We start from the raw sequence: 16,210 nt of genomic DNA, 5'->3' as shown, positions 1-16,210 counted from the left end.
ATGAGCGACTTGCCTTCGCAGGCGTATTTCGACGTCATCAGGCGCTGGTTGGCGAACTGTGAGGCCAGCCACACAATTTGTGGTAACGATATTCCAGAGTTACCAAAGCGAGTGATACACGTGGCCGAAGAGGGTAAAAACCCATATCTTGTACGGGGAGAGGGTACATACGCTCGCTATGCGGCACTGAGTCATTGCTGGGGCCGTTCAAGAGAAGGGATGACCACGACCAAGAATCTTGAAGTTCACATGCATACCATAGACTGGGCTACCCTTCCGAAAACGTTCAAGGATGCCATTCTCACTTGTCGTCAGCTCGGTATCAAGTACGTTTTCATCGACAGGCTTTGCATTGTGCAAGATTCAGAAGTCGACTGGGAAGAGCAGTCGGCGCTTATGGGCTCGATCTATCATGATAGCACACTCACGCTGGCAGCATCGGTCTCGAACAACTCATCAACCGGGATCTTTGTCCCGTTCCGTCCGTCTGAGGATTTCAAGAATGATGTTCTCGCATTACCACCATCATTTGGAGACTACAAGGGACAGGCTTTCCTCAGTGCTCTCACCTCCTTCTATGGATACTATAGAGGCATGCGTATATTGTACGAAAAATCGATATCCAACGTCTTGGACTCGAGATCATGGGCAATGCAGGAGAGGTACTTGTCCCGAAGGTCGCTATTTTTCTTTGAACGCGAGGCGAGTTGGTGCTGTAGTGAAAGAATCCAAGATCAAACTGGGCAAGTCCTGAGCGCGAAAGGGAATACACTGGATTTACGGACAGGATTGAATTTACTCGCCAGGGCCTTTGAGCGATCTTGGTTACTCGAGGAAGAAGATGACGCATATGGAAGGGGGGAAATATGTTCAGAAGGTGGCTTCGTCTGTACTGCTGGCCAAGGGGATGCTATGGGCGAAAGCACTCGTGTCGTAACGCCGAATTCAATGCCTATTCTGGTCCATGATACGGAGGGAGGGAAAGTCCGCCATATCCTCGATCTGCGCGCACCTCCGTATCGCACTCCTACTCCACCAAGATTGATCCGGCCAAGCGACGATATTACCTTCTACAAGTTCCTCATACACATCATAAAACATTCAATATATCGTCTATGGTACTCTGCAGTAGAAGAGTACAGCATTCGTCAGCTTACCTTCCCGTCAGACAAGCTACCAGCCATGGCAGGCATAGCATCTCGAGTACATGCCATTACACACGATGACTATCTCGCGGGTCACTGGCGTAGAGAGTTTGAGTTCTCACTATTCTGGGTGACTCACCTACCGAATCCCTGGGATCTTCCTGCGAGGGCGGCCAGATATCGAGCCCCTTCCTGGAGCTGGGCAAGCATTGATGGGCACATACATTCGGCCTCAGAAGATTTCGCTTCTGGCAGGGTCATCCCTCCGCCTATCCATATAATCGATGCGAGCACTCAAATCGATGGCAAAAACCCGTTTGGATCCGTTAGTGACGCGAAACTCATGATCAAAGCTCACTGCCTGAAAGCTTTCTGGGATGCCGAGCGTTTCGAATTTCAGTTGGCAGGATCCTTTACGACCTCGAAACTTGTACTAGGTGCGGGTAGACTAGAGCTCTGCAGTTCGAGTAGTCTAGGCGGTACTTCGGCTGGGTTTTGGTTCTACGACGATCGAAAGCATGGTGTTCTACCTGGCCCGCCTCTCGGTCTTTTCCCCTCAGAGGAAGAGTTGAACCGCAGGTTGACGTGCCGACTTCCGATGGATCATTCCGCATATGATGGTTCATATTCTGGCCTTACGAAATTCCCGCTACCGGAGAGAGTTACATATATCCCAGAGGAGCTTACCTTCGTCAAAGGATATACCGTGAAATCTGGCATGGGCGCTCACGTTGGGGTTTTGGTCTTAGCGGCAGCCGAGACCGGGCAGAGTGAGTTTAGAAGGGTTGGCACAGGCAGGCTATACAGTTGGGATGAAGAAGTGGAGAGTGTGGAGACTTTGACCATTGTATGAGCGAAAGCTTTCACCGCTTCGTCGATCTGGCTGCTGCTCGATCTTCTTCAAAGTCCCGACTACTTCAGGAGGATGATTGGGGATACCAACCGGAAAATCATATGGACATCCCCTATACTGTCATTCACTCTGCGTTGCCTGTTTGTCAATGTTTTCTCACGTTGCGCATGCTAGCAGACCTTTCTCACAATGGGCCTCCGACACTACGGCGCACGTTGTAATCTGACAGGTTGTCAGAGCAGGCAATGAAATAGCGACAAAAATCTTCACGAGTTCGACCCCACAGCAAACAAATTCCAGCCCACTTCATTCGAGCGACACGAAAATACCGAAACAAGATGAGCGACAATCCGATTACAAGTATTTTCAACCACATTCTCACAACCAAACTATATGCTTTTCCACGAGGCCCAACGGAGGCGCAAGAGTTTCTGACCGCCGTGTTCCGTGCCCCATTGGAACGTCTGGGCTTTCCGTCTCAGCCCATACCATCTCAAACCGGAGTATTTGATACATGGTCCATTCGGGAAATCGATGACGTGGAAGACGCTACCTGGACAGATGACGATGATTGGAACGCGATTTTCCTACGTGACAGCATGGAGGAGCTTTTTACTCAGCTTTATGGAAAAGACAGCCCAGTGTACGCCAACTGGAATGACCATGTCAAGCGTTCAATTGGGAAGGCTCACACCCTGACTCTTCTGGACGCAGCTGCAATCACTCCTCCGTCATATTGGTCTGAGGATATTAGAGCCACAGTAGAAGCCTTCACTGCACTTCTTGAAGCCTTCCACAATGTCAAGGGAATTGTCTGGACTGATTACCCATACGATGACGCTCTTGATGGCTGCCTCGGTCGATGCAACGACTACGCCTTCATCCAGCGACTTATATTCAACGAGTGTCGTCTTTACGGAAAGTCGCTAGACGATTACGAAGCTAGCATGCGTCAAATACGGGAGAAATTCGGTATACCAGTGGAATTCGATCTCAACGAAGAACTGCAACGGATTAAGATGGCCTATAACCAGCAACACTACGAAATCGAAGAAAGGTTATCGGAAGCGTCAGAAATGGAACGGGTAGGCCCGATGATTCCTGTCACCGATGTGTCCACAGAGATAGAGGACCCAGAAGGCGTGGACTGCGTAGTTTGTCGGTCTGACATCTGCCCTTTCCCCGGAGTACTGACTGTTCCTTGCCAACATGCTTATCACAAGGAGTGTCTGGAACTCTGGATTCATGCTGGGCAAGGGGCTAGCCATCTTTGCCCCTACTGTCGCACAGAGTTATTTCCCGAACCGGAGTATCGGGAACTTTTTCGCAACTACGAGGAAGAGCGTGACGACATTGAGGACCAAATGTACTGGCACTCTTGGATACAGAAGTCGGCGGAGTGGTTTGAGGGTGAACTGACCATGCAGAGGGGGTATGAGAGGTCAGAGACGAAGAAGTTGGACTTAGAGTGGCTTCAAAAGATAGGCGCACTCATTGCTTCGGGTAGTTTGGGGAAAGGATAGCTTCACCCGTAATACTTTTGGCGCATAACTAAGTAATGGAGTTTAGCATTAGCATTTGCCTGAGAAATCTATTCCTTGTCAAACATGGGATGCACTTGGACTTTGCGACGCGAAGGATGAGAGGCACGTTCGGCAGGACTGTCCAGGTGACTAGCTGCTACCGATCGTCTCAGCATATTATGATGGCTACCTAGGCAACATGGTTTTGGCACTTTCCCTACCTGCTTATCTGCGTGTGTAGTTTGAATATTTCGTTCACCGCGCAACAGGCACCAGTCACGTGCGGGGTGTGAAAGGGCTGCCCCACTCAGGTCGCTCCGTCCTCGTGGTAGAGCAAACACGTGAGGCCGGTACCTTCCATTCCGGAACCTTTCCACTCCATCCCACTCTCGAGTTACCGCGACCGTGGAAACTCAATAGCAACCTCTGCAAGCTTGCGCAATCATGTCCGCTGAAGCTCAAGATTTGGTCCCGCCAATAAACAATGCGCCGGCGAGCGCTGCAGGTACGTAACTCACCTGCATGCCCTGCATCGATCCTGAAATCATTTACGTCGAGCCTCTATACTTTGAGATTCTTTGCTAACGATGGCAGTATATCGACGTGTGCGTACACACTTACGTAGCCTACGAGACATGCGCAAGTTCGGGTATAGGCACAAGAACCCCAAAGACGTACTTTCCATGACACCCGCGGAGCTGCGGAAGCTAGAGCAACAGCACTTTCCAAGTACAGCAAACAACACTCGTCTCACCGGCATGAGCGACGAAGAGACGGATCAGCAAGCCGATGCCGCGCGGCGGTGGCTATTGGGTATGCTCGACTGCCATGACAGAACTATGACCCGGGAACACGAGATAAGAATGTTTAGATTCGCTGTGGAGAAGCAAATGGAAGAACGAGAAAAGGACTGGACTGATCTGGAACGACTGTACATGGCACTCGCAAACTACAATCTCGCATCGCCGCAAGAGCGATTGCAGGCAGCCTTCGTGACAGTTCTTCACTTTGACTACCCGCAACGCCGGCGAGATGTTAGTGAGGTCGTCCAAAAGCTTGACGAGCGTCTGAAGCGTGCCTCTGACATGGACGCCGGAATAGAAGAGACACGCGAGGTTATACTCGCCAGGACTGAATTTACCAACGTCGACCATTTCGCGTGCGCCATTCCACTTTCACTACTCACCGTCACAGCAGACAACACTTCTGTGGTCGATGACAATGCCGGCTGCTGCCCGATCTGCCAACTCTCATACACCTCATTCCAAGACTCCTCTGTCCTACAACTGTTGGGTGACTATCCAGTGCGAATCAAGCAGTGCGGTCATACCATTGGGAAGTCGTGTCTAGAGCAGTGGATGAGGACGCCAAAGATCGATGAGGCAAAATACCCACATCGCACATGTCCGTGCTGCCGCGTCAAGATCGAAGGTGTGAAGTCGCCCTCAAAACCTCGCGGGCTACTCGATCATTTGAAGACCGATCGACGAGCCATGGAGACAGTAAGAGAGTTGCTGTACGGGTACGACATGGACCTCGAAGAGTGTCTGAGTGCAATCAGCGCGTGTATGAGCGAAGAGATCGCCTGCGAGGAGCTGGTGGCTGAGCTTGTACGGAATGGTGGAGAGCAAGACGACCAGATACTGAAGGACAAACTTGCGAATCTGGAGAAGGAGAAACGGGCTTGGGGATTTAGGGGAAATGGAATTTGGAAGAGACTGCGAGAGGAATGGATGAACAGCGGTGTCACCCGGAAGGCTTGAGGAGGATGACAGCCCTTCCTCTGGATGTCGCCGGGAGTCCTTTGGTACTCCCCGGACTTTCGGACTCATGCTCAACAAGAAACACAATACAGTGGGCTCGGACGAAGGCATGCGGATCTCGTGGATATCGGAAAGGGCCGAACGAGCAGCTCGTATCTAGGAGCTCTTGGCTCACGAGGCAGTGCAAGCTGATGAGGCATTTTCTTTCAACCATTTCAGTCTCTCTCGAGTATACTCCGTAGTACATCAAGCTTCACGAGGAAGCTCGCTCAACAGCCAAGCAATGATAGATCGACATACCAAATGTTAAAAACCACGCATCACGAGGGGTAAACTGCCCCGCCGATGAAGTATATCGCGCACACAGCCCCCGTCTGTCGAATGTAGCATCGTTCAACACCAAGTAAGGGCGTGCATGTGCATACACCGGCAACAAGCATCCTCAGCGCGAGGTTCGTTTGCTCATATATAATTCTGGGCCCGCCGTTCGCGCAGTACAGATCACGACGTCACGTGCCCCACATAATGACCCTTGATTTCTCCACGTTCTCCGTGCTCTAGACCCAGAAGCAGCTACACACTTGCGCATCTCCACGGTCTAGGCTATTGAGGCTGAGTACATAAGCCAATAAACTGTGGCGCGGGCGGGTTCCTGATTGGCTCCAGCGTATGCAGGTAGAAAGGGTAGATGACGTCTTGTTTGTGAGGGTCGCGTGTGCCGCCGCTTATCAACGCAGCAGCTGTTGCTGGGCAAGGCTTGGCATATGACGATGTATAATGCGTGTGAAAAACAAACATAGGGAGCCCCGTCTGTCGCTGCTGCTACTACATCCCACGCGAAAAACTCCATTCATTACGAAAAAAACCAACTATGAGCGTTAACATTATTGACGTTGGTGTCAGCAGGGTGCGTCGTGTGTTCCTTGCATGCTCTTCCCGCTCTTCTAGATGCCGGTTCTTCCGAGCTGAGACCGAGATCCCTCTTTACACCTACTAACGTTGTTCCCCACAGATTCTGGGTGCGAGAGAAGATCAGGAAGACCGTTATGTTACCTTGACACCGGGTTCAATCAAGGCTCGGAAAGAACTCGCTGTCTTTGCCGTGTATGATGGCCAGTAAGCAGCGTCACACAAAATTCCAAAGTTGTGGCTTGTAAGCTAACGACTGGGTTGCAGTGGGGGTACAGAAACAGTAAACCATGTTGCAGAGCATCTGCATACACACCTGGAACAGCACATCGCCATTCAGAAGCCTTCCAATGTAGCCGAGTATAAGCACGCGATACAAGGAGCTCTGCTGGCTGTAGACCGCGATCTTGACCACGCCAACCTAGATGGAGGCTCAACCGTTTCTCTCGTTCTCATCGACACAAAGCAGAGCTTGCTTATACAAGCGAACTTGGGAGACAGCCACGTCTTCTTCGCAGACCACGAGCCCCAATCCCCGCAATCGTTATCGCCACAGTCGCCCACGCGGGTAGACTCCGGCGTCAGCTCCAGCGGCTGGAACGTAGAAGCGCTCAGCGAGGAGCACGCCCCCGACAGCCCGCTGGAGAAACGGCGCGTAGAAAATGCCGGCGGCGAGATCAACTACCGATCCGGCATCGCCCGCATCGGCGGCGTGAGCATGTCGCGCGCGCTCGGCGATTTGGACTACAAGAAACCACGCGTGAACCGTCTAGCAGGCCACGACCTCTCCGACCTCATCGGCGTAGAAACCGGTCTCGCACCAGGAAAAACCGCAGTCCACGACCTCGTCTCCAACAAAGCGCATTTCACCACCCGCACTCTGCACGGCCAATCGCTCATTCTCCTCGCGTCAGATGGCGTCGGTTCGGCGAAGGAGGCGGAGGAATGCACAAGGCTGGCGGTGGATGCGTGGCAATCTGGGAAGGAAGCCAAGGAGATCGCGGAGGAGTTGACGTCAAGAGAGGGCCAGATGAAGGGCGCGGACAACTGTACCGTCCTCGTTGTTGTGCTTGATACAGAGAGTAAGGGACGGAGGAGTATAGATAGCGGGAGGAGGAGTATGGATATTGGGATGGAAGGAGGTGGGTCGAGGAGGAGGAGAAGGTCGAGTATTGCTAGCTTGAAGGACTGGATACGAGACCGTTAGGCGACGTTTCGACATGGCGCAGCTATGTGGTACAGGAAGCGGGGAAAAGCTTGATCAGATTGAAGGGTCAGAGGGTTTACTCAAGCTTCATCGGCCTTCTATGATGCAGCAAAGGCGTTTTGCGTGAGGCGGGTGTACGCCTCATAGTTCTTTTCTTTTCAACTGATGTATCAATATATCCATATGGCAAAGAGTATGCTGGAGTGTGAGTAGTAGCACTCCTTGATCACAATTTTTGCTCATAACTCTTGTGTTTCTGCAAAGTTTTGCCCGTATCTCAGCCTTCGGGACGTCTTTCTCAGCAATATCGATACCGAGAGTCGAGCACTGATTCACCACCTCAAGAAGACTATTGATCAAAGACTTCATTATTATCGCTGTATGCCGCGCTAGTGCGCTACTATGCTCATTCGCTCTTCGCTCAATCGTTTCAACCATCGCTAGTACGACTAAACGTATCAACTGGTTCTCAACGACTACCATGAAAGCGTTGAACATCAAGGGGGGTATATCCATGCATGCCAGGACAAGCTCCTAAACGCCCAGAATAAGTCTCTGGAATACAACCAGAACCATCGCACGTATCTTCGATTTCAATGGATCCATCTTTTCAAACTTGCGTCTTCTGAACAAGCCAAAGTCTGCGTCGCCTAACCCTTCCGACCCTTTGACATCTTAAGACCTTGCATCAGCGGATCCTCATCAACAGTCCAAGTCTGAGCATCAAGTCTCGCCCGCTTCTCTTCGCGCGTCTCGCCGAATGCCTCGACCCTCTTGCCACCCTTCTTGGTACTCTGAACAGGCTCCATGGACATGGGAGTGCCGACGCGAGAGCCGCCAACCGCAGGAGTAGGCAGCGAAGTATCGGTAAGAGCAGGCGGGGAAGTAACTTCATCATCAGCGTCGATCTCGTTCAGCTGACGCTGCGCCTCTTCGCGCTCCTGCGACCAGATGTCATGCTGATCTTTGTACTGCTTCTCCATGTTCGCGACCCACTTTTTCTGCTCCGCGCTCTCCTCGCCTGACTCAACACAGGTAGGACACTTGATGTAGAAGCCACCGGTTGTGTGCTGCTCGCCCATGAGCTCGAATTCCGGGAGGGTGTCCCCGATTAGCTCGGTTTCGTCCCAGTCAAGACAGTCTTCGCAGAAGCCTTGGGGACACCAGCGGCAACGGAAGATGAGACCGCCGGCGTCGTTGGTGGTTTTGCCGCAGTCGGTGCAGTTGTGCTGGGAACAGTAGAAGCCGGCGAAGCCCTTCACTTTGGCCTTGTACTGGGAATCGAGACAGTCGTAATGATAGGCACGAGGGCAGCTCTTGCATTCAACCAGGTGTCCAGCATCTGCGTCTTCGAAGCAGCCGAGACAGTGGTCTTCATGGGTGATCTCGCGACGCTTCTCGCGGACTGGTTCAGCGAGGCGAGGATCTTTGCCTGCGAATGTCGGCACCGCTTCCCAGTCACCACAGTTCATGGACTCTTTGTTGATAGCGAAGCCATCTACCATGACGGTAGTGTTCTTTCCCTTGCGGCGGTCCTCGCGAGTGATGGTGTCTGGAAGAATGTTTGCGGCCGATGTGTTGGCCTTCCAGCTGGTGTCAAGCTGGCGTTGATGACGCTTGCCTTCGAACACGGCGCATTCAACTCGCTCCATGGTAGAGAGCCATTTGTCCTCATCAACCTCAGAGTGCGTCGCTGAATCGGTCAAATCGGCAGGGGCATCGCGGCACTTGGCCATCATAGTCTCTAGATCCCAAGACACCATCTCTTTGACATCGATTTCCGGATGCGACAATGCCTGGGCGCCTCGCCGTACAAGCGTCTTGAGCTGCGTGGCATCCATCTGTGGCAAGTCTTCACTCAGAGACGGACGTCCGGCCTTCTTGGTGTCGGCCATCTGCTTGCCATGCACGCTCTGCATCGACTCTGTGATCTTTGCTGAGAGGTAAAGCTTCTTGCGAATACGACCCATCATTTGCTCTTCGACAGTACCCTGGGTACAGAGCTTGTAGATAGTCACCTTCTTGGTCTGCCCAATGCGATGAGCTCGGGCCTCAGCCTGGAGTGTGATCTGCGGGTTCCAGTCTTCGTCAAGGAAAATGACATCCTGAGCGCTCGTGAGGTTGATACCCAAGCCACCGGCGCGGGTTGAGAGCAGCATGACCTTGTAATCGGAGTCTTTCTGGTTGAAAAGGCGGATGTCCAAATTACGCCGAGCTCGAGCTGTGCTACCGTCAAGACGAAGGGACTTGAAGCGCTCTCCATGGTTGCTAATGAGAGATAAGAGATCTTCACAATAGTCGAGCGTGCGAGTGAAGCCAGAAAAGATAAGGACCTTCTTGCCTTCGTTGAAGACGGTGTGCTTCAGAAGCTTCTCCAGGAGGATAAACTTTCCGGATGCGCGGATGATGTGGTCGCTAAGGTAATAGGGATCGGGCGAGACACCGGGGAGTAAGTACGGATGCGAGCAGCACTTGCGTAGCTGCATGACGAGGTTCATGAGCTTCTTCCAGGCACCCTTGTTGGTGTCGGTGTCGGTTTGCTCCTTTGCAACGGCTTCTTGCAGAATTTTGGTGGTTTCTTCCCAATCAGCCTCGGCACCGCCGGAGTTGACCACCTTGTCTACTTTCTCCATCTTCGCCAGTAGCTTGTTTTCTTCGATGTCCTGCTCGATGGCGGCCTTCTCTTTGGATTTGCCATCAGCAAAGAGCTCGTCGAGCATTCCATCGTCCATACGTGTCAAAAGACGGGTGTACCAGAACTTCTGCATAGGAGTCAAGGGTACATAGAGCAGGATTTCCTCCTTGGGCGGTAGGCCGAGGTTGACAGAGGGAGAGTCCTTCATACGTCGCAACATGATGAGTTCGAGCAAGCGGCGGGCGTCTGTCATGGTTTGCTTGTTCGCTTTGCCCTTGCTGAGATCGAAAGACTCCTTGAAAAGTGTCTCGGTCTTGTCGTCGAAGACGTTGGGGTACAGCCATGTCAGAAGCGACCACATCTCGACCAAGTTGTTCTGAAGTGGTGTTCCAGTCAGGATGAGACGATACTCGGCACTGATGCTCTTGAGGGCTGTGGAGATCTGGGTGACACTGCTCTTGATCTTGTGCCCTTCATCCAAGACGACGTAGCGCCAGGCGAAACTGTGCTTGAACCATGATTGCTCAGCCTGGAAAGTCTCGTATGTCGTGACAACAATCTTGTAGTTGTCGGATTGCTGGTCGTTGGAGGTGAGCTTGGCCGCCTTTCGGCCAGCCTTGCGCGAGGCTTTCCGATCCTTGGCGCGCGAGGTTTCATTGCCCTTCATGTCCTCCATGCCAGCTATGACGCGCTTCAAGCGGGTTCGCTCGGTGACGGCGCCGTGGAAGCGCATGACCTTGAGTTGTGGTACCCATCTCTGGGCCTCGGTGACCCACGAGTTGAGTACACTGAGGGGGCATATGACGAGATAAGGGCGAAGTTCTTCTGAGGTGACACCGTTCTTCTCATCCAGTTCTTCAAGGTACTGGAACAGCGACAGTGTCTGTAGCGTCTTTCCAAGACCCATCTCGTCGCCAAGTATACCGGAGAACCCGTTGTTGTAGAGATGAACCAAGTACGACAGACCAGACAGTTGGTATGGCTTCATGACAGCGGTGACGCCTTTGGGTTGCTCCGAGAGCTCCTCGTACTCGACAATGGGCTGCGCATCGCCCTGAGCGACAAGCTTCGCGACCTGGTTGTTCTTAGGCAGAAGTGGGAGGAAGAGGTCTTTGTTGGCGACGAGGAAGCTGTTCGCTCTCGCCTTGGTCTTCTTAGCGATGTCGTCGCGGAGACGGGCACGAGCGGTGTCGAGGTTGGGCGGCGGCCGGGCTGACTTCCGACGGGGTGGTGACGGGGTAGGCATGGTGTCGGACTCTAGGATAGTGCTCTTCCTGTCGCGGGTGCTCCGACGAAGTCCACCAGACTGTTCGCGCTCCTTCTTGCGTTTCTCCATCTTCAGTTCCTCGGTGTAGGCCGAGATTCTGGCGCTTGTCTTGCGGTTCGGGCGAGCTGATGGGGCGAGTTCGTCTTCGCTGTTTCCCGCGTCGGCGCCAGCTCGTCTTGTAGAGGCGCGAGGGTACTTGTCGGCGACGGTCCTGGGCTTGTGGTCAGGCGTGGATGGCGAGGCTTCGTTTGCGGATGAGTCGGAGGCGACGTAGTTTGGCGTTGGCTGCGCGCGCAGGCTGCGTTTGTTGTCGCTAGTCTCGTCTGGTTTGGTTGCCTGCTGCGAAGAGATGCGTCGTCTCTTGGTGGCCGACTGGGCTGAGCTCTCTGATCCGAACTGCGCCAGGAGGTCTTCGTAGATGCCACCTCGTTTCTTGGGAGTGATGGGCTGGGGCGAACCCAGCGTGATGACCGGATGTCCCGCCATGACGACAGCGGTGGGGTATCTTGTAGGCAGGTCTTGCGCAGTGATTGTAAATTGGCAAGGGGTGTATAGTACAACGGAATTGACAGAGAAATGTTGTCGCAGAGCAAAGAAGGACAAAGGACGGCAAGAAAAGTCTGCGGCAGGATGGGTGATGGTGAGAATGAAATCAAACGACGCAGCGTGCCCAAAGGAGCGTGACAAGACGACTAGGCGTCTTCACGGTGAAGTGAAGTGAAGCGTCGCCGCATCGCCAGGCGCGGAGGCGATACGTCGATTGCGGCCGACGCGTCCTAGCGCGACTTGCAGGCGTTCCTTCCGGAACCGTTCCGAGCTATCAAGTCTATCCAACGCCGCGACCTCCACACGTCGACATTTCGCGAATCAAGTCCCCACGCCCGCGCATCTGGCGCACCACCCTCGACCACCATGGCGCAACAGCCCATGACGCCCTTCTTCCCCATCTTCGCCTCCAAGTCGGATGGGCAGCACATCGTCAACCTCAAAGGCCGGCCGCTCAGAAATGGGCCGACCGAGGAACAGCTCAACACGTCGCCCAACGACCAGGGCCAGCGCGACTTCTACCGCCTCATCGAGAAGGAAGACCCCAAGCACCAGGACTGGCGCAAGAAACTGGGCGGCATGCTCCTGCGCGAGATCGGAGGGAAGCAATTTGAAGGTATGGCTGTGCGAGGCGCATTCGCTGCAGCGCACTGACATGACTGACATGTGACAGATCGGTGGCAGCAATGCATTCTGTGGGAGCTGCCCGAGAACTACGTCCTATACGAGCACATCAAGACCAAGGCCGACGGCCAGCTGAAGACAGTCAAGAACCACTCGGGCGGCGGCCACGACAGACAAGACGCCTATCTCTATGGATACCCCAAAGGCCCCAAGAAGCGCTTCAGGAGCCCCGTCGAGTTCTTCCCCCATCTCCTGTGGCTGTGCACCGACGAAAACAGCGACATGGCCAACTGCACGTGCAAGATGTGTTCGCCCGCCGGAGACGTCGAGAAGCCCCAGGCCAAGGTCGAAGTCAAGCAAGAACAGCCTGCACCCATCAAGCGCGAAAACAGCTCCAGTGGCGCTATACCAAACACAAACGTCACAGGACGCAACCCCATAGTACAAATCCCTGCCCGAAGATCATCGACCGGTGCGCCTATCCCGAGTCCCATCGTGAAGCCCTCCACGCCCGTTGCCGGTCCCAGCCTTACCCCCACACCTGCCGCTGCACAGATCAGAGCTCCCCCAACATTGCAGTCAACACCTCTCCCCCAGCCGCGATCCATCGAACAACAAGCCGACTTGTCATACAACAAATTCCTCTGCCGGAGCGGCGAGGTGGTGTGGTTCTTCCGCCCCAAGACGTCAGCCTGGGGTCTGGGACTGGTGGTGCGAAGATGGGCTACCAAAGAGGTGCCTATGAGCAGGGCATACCTGATCCAGCCTCTATCGCATCCTTTCGAATCGCCCCCACAAGAACTCGTGCAAACCGATGACCATGTCAAGCCCTGGCTCGCTTGGTCTGCACCCAGCTGCACCTTTCCCTTCTTACAGCAGAACCCCCAATTCGAATATCACAACACAGATTGGAGAGCACTCATTAGCGGACAGGGAGGTGAGGGTATAGCGTCTGTCGACGCGTCTATATTAGCTGCAAAAGCCATCGATACCACGTATACACTCTTCGAGTGCCTCAAGACGAACAAGGACGACAAGGGAAACGAAGTGCGACAGTATAACGGCATGTATCTGGGCGCCGAGAAGATCTGGAGAGGCGAGGCTGTCCGTCTGCGCATAGGCGCCACGGGAACCGATCTCATGGTGGTGACTGACATTATCGAGCAAGTTCTCGTCAACCCGCCCACCACCAAAGTCATTGCTATAGGCGACGTTTACAGCTATGCCACGTTGGATGCTCCAGACGCAAACCTTCCCCCCAAGCCACCTCAACAGAACAACAACATTCCATCGCGCATGGTTCACGACATGGTATGGCGAAACCGCATGCTCGTCCCCCTCACACGCACCGCAGCCTGGTGGAAGCTCATCCAGCCAGCCTACAAGATAGACATCGACGACATCAAAGGCCGTTGGTACGAGACAAGTCTTGTCTTCCAAGAGCCCTTTGCCAAAGCAGTCAAGAACGGTGAGGGCGGAAATGGTATCTGGATGAACTCGCGTGGCGATGCAACAGGCAAGGGCAAAGGAGCCAGTGTGGCGCAACCTGACCGCATTGGTGCTTTTGGAGCCTCCGTGCCTAAGGGAACGCGCGTTGTCGAGGGTCTGGATCCTCCGAGCCAGCCTATGGGTCAACAGCAGCAGTCTCATGATGGAATGGATATTAATATGGGTGGCGGTAATATGGCAGACCCCTTTTCTATCGACGAGTTTATGCACGTTGATCATCTGGGCGATGATGCTGGGATGGAGTATGGTGGTAATAACAACTACACTTTCTAGCAAACTGTTCCTGCTTCGTAGCACAAGGCATAGCATGGCGTATTTGGGCGTGATGGACGGTTTGCATCTCCAAAAGCATTTTCTGGGACAGGGTATACGCGTTGTTTCTATTCGTATGGGAGATACCCAGGTCGTTGTTCGACTATATGTAAATTATCGCTAGCTCGGTGACTGCAGGTATTCAATGTAGTACAGCCCATGCTGAACAAAGCGCGAGCCGACAACAAGCCTATGCACATGACTCATCCAACCACAAGATACGTACCTGAAACCTTCAAGGGCGCCCCTGTTATCGTGAATGAATTCCAATTATGACGACGTAGTCATGGGTCATACGCGCGAACACTTAGTGTCAGCCTCCATTGACCCTTGTAGCATAGAAACACGTAGGAATTCCCAAGCACAACTCGGTGTTCGCAAAGGATTAGCAGGCAAAACTACTTGAATGGATCATGTCTACCACACCAGAAGTAGTAGAGCAGTGGCAGCCGCCCACCGAGTCACTAGGCAGAGTTCCTTTGGTGGCTCCGGGAACACGCCGCAGTAAACCCATCCAAAGCGACTTCCCACTCGATCAGGTCGTCATAGACAGTATGAACCATACATCTCACTGCGTAACATACCTAGGTAGCTACTAATCGTACAGCAGGACTACCTCTTGGTACTCAAGTCCACAGCTGCAACCGACACGGCGCATCAGAATGGACAGTCACCGCAAAGATAGACACCACAAGCGTAGACAACGAACCAGAGTCGTACTTCTTAAAGGTACTTACAACCTCCTGTCGATAACAAGGTGTTTTGGTTGCAACCCAGCTAACGCTCATAAAGTGCGCAGACGGCGACCAAGGTAAAGCCATGCTCGAAGGCGAATACAACTCAATGTGCGCCCTCTACAAAGCCGCACCAACCTTCGTCCCAAAGCCCCACGCATACGGCCAACTCAACGTATCAAACCCAGACTCCTACTTCTTCCTCTGCTCCTTCCTAGACATGAAGGTAGGTACCAGCCAACCCCCCGACCCAGAACAACTATGCAGAAAACTCGCAACGCTCCACCTCTCCAGCGAGTCACCAACCGGACAATTCGGTTTCCACATGAATACCTGTCAAGGCAACTTGCCCCAGCAAACAGCCTGGAAAGATAGTTGGAAAGACTTCTTCATCCAGCTCCTCAATGGCGCTATGAAACTTAACCGCGATATCAATGGGCCTTGGGAAGATCTGCAGGAATGTACTGATCGCCTGATCTTGCACGTCGTACCAGCCCTTCTCGATCCCCTTACGGAGGACGGCCGCGTTATAAAACCCACATTGATACATGGCGATCTCTGGGACGGCAACATCGGTACTGACATCGGTACTGGGGAGATTTACGCCTTCGACGCCTGCGCATACTACGCGCATCACGAGATGGAAATTTCCATATGGCGCGGAGATCCCAGTAACGTTTTGGGTCGGGAAGAATACACAAATACCTATGTACAGATGATGGGGGCGAGTGAGCCGGTGAAGGACTTTGAAGATAGGGGGAAGCTTTACTGTGCTTACATGAACTTGCATGCGAGTGCTTGTCATGGGGGAGGCAGGTTTAGGGAAAAGTAAGTTGGTGCCGAACGTGTGATCCAGGGGCTTGATGCTGACTTGATGGGTTACAGATCTTATGGGATTATGAAGGAATTGATTGAAAAATACCCGCTGTCGGGTGAGGAGCAAGAGGATGTGCGTTGAGTTGGTGGGTCGGAGACATGCCTGTTTGAGATAAAGATACATCATCGGGCGCGCTACATGTTTCCTGCAGTATGACACCAGGGCTTTGGGTAAACATGGTATCGTCTACATGTATTCCTGGTTTGGTGATTCTGGTTAGATTCCCAATCCAACATATCCGACATCTCTTCATTCGTGCAAAAGCCCCGGATCTGAGTTTGCACGATGATAACCTTGTCGGTTCAG

The 16,210-nt window shown here is 53.2% G+C and overlaps 4 protein-coding genes across 4 annotated transcripts; 3 read left to right on the top strand and 1 right to left on the bottom strand.

Annotated features, from left to right (window-relative positions):
* Positions 1-2,597: 2,597 nt before the first annotated feature.
* Positions 2,598-5,284, top strand: J4E84_008667 (uncharacterized protein; the record flags this gene model as incomplete). The annotated part of the gene is made up of 2 exons (XM_049391237.1): positions 2,598-3,454; positions 4,147-5,284. The coding sequence occupies 2 exons, from the start codon at positions 2,598-2,600 to the stop codon at positions 5,282-5,284; spliced, it is 1,995 nt and encodes a 664-aa protein (XP_049240939.1).
* A 1,109-nt stretch (positions 5,285-6,393) lies between these two features.
* On the top strand, positions 6,394-7,400 carry J4E84_008666 (uncharacterized protein; the record flags this gene model as incomplete). The annotated part of the gene is made up of 2 exons (XM_049391236.1): positions 6,394-6,400; positions 6,493-7,400. The coding sequence occupies 2 exons, from the start codon at positions 6,394-6,396 to the stop codon at positions 7,398-7,400; spliced, it is 915 nt and encodes a 304-aa protein (XP_049240938.1).
* Positions 7,401-8,050: 650 nt separating this feature from the next.
* Positions 8,051-11,788, bottom strand: J4E84_008665 (uncharacterized protein; the record flags this gene model as incomplete). The annotated part of the gene is made up of 1 exon (XM_049391235.1): positions 8,051-11,788. One exon carries the CDS (start codon positions 11,786-11,788, stop codon positions 8,051-8,053), a length of 3,738 nt encoding a protein of 1,245 aa, XP_049240937.1.
* A 426-nt stretch (positions 11,789-12,214) lies between these two features.
* On the top strand, positions 12,215-14,254 carry J4E84_008664 (uncharacterized protein; the record flags this gene model as incomplete). Its single annotated transcript, XM_049391234.1, has 2 exons — positions 12,215-12,464; positions 12,522-14,254. 2 exons carry the CDS (start codon positions 12,215-12,217, stop codon positions 14,252-14,254), a joined length of 1,983 nt encoding a protein of 660 aa, XP_049240936.1.
* Positions 14,255-16,210: the final 1,956 nt, after the last annotated feature.

The sequence above is a fragment of the Alternaria hordeiaustralica genome (genome assembly GCF_023758085.1).
Source record: "Alternaria hordeiaustralica strain BMP 2776 chromosome Unknown scaffold_23, whole genome shotgun sequence".
NCBI classification, from domain to species: Eukaryota; Fungi; Ascomycota; class Dothideomycetes; order Pleosporales; family Pleosporaceae; genus Alternaria; species Alternaria hordeiaustralica.
Note: the sequence above shows the minus strand (reverse complement) of the source record. Positions and strands in the feature narration are given on the sequence as shown.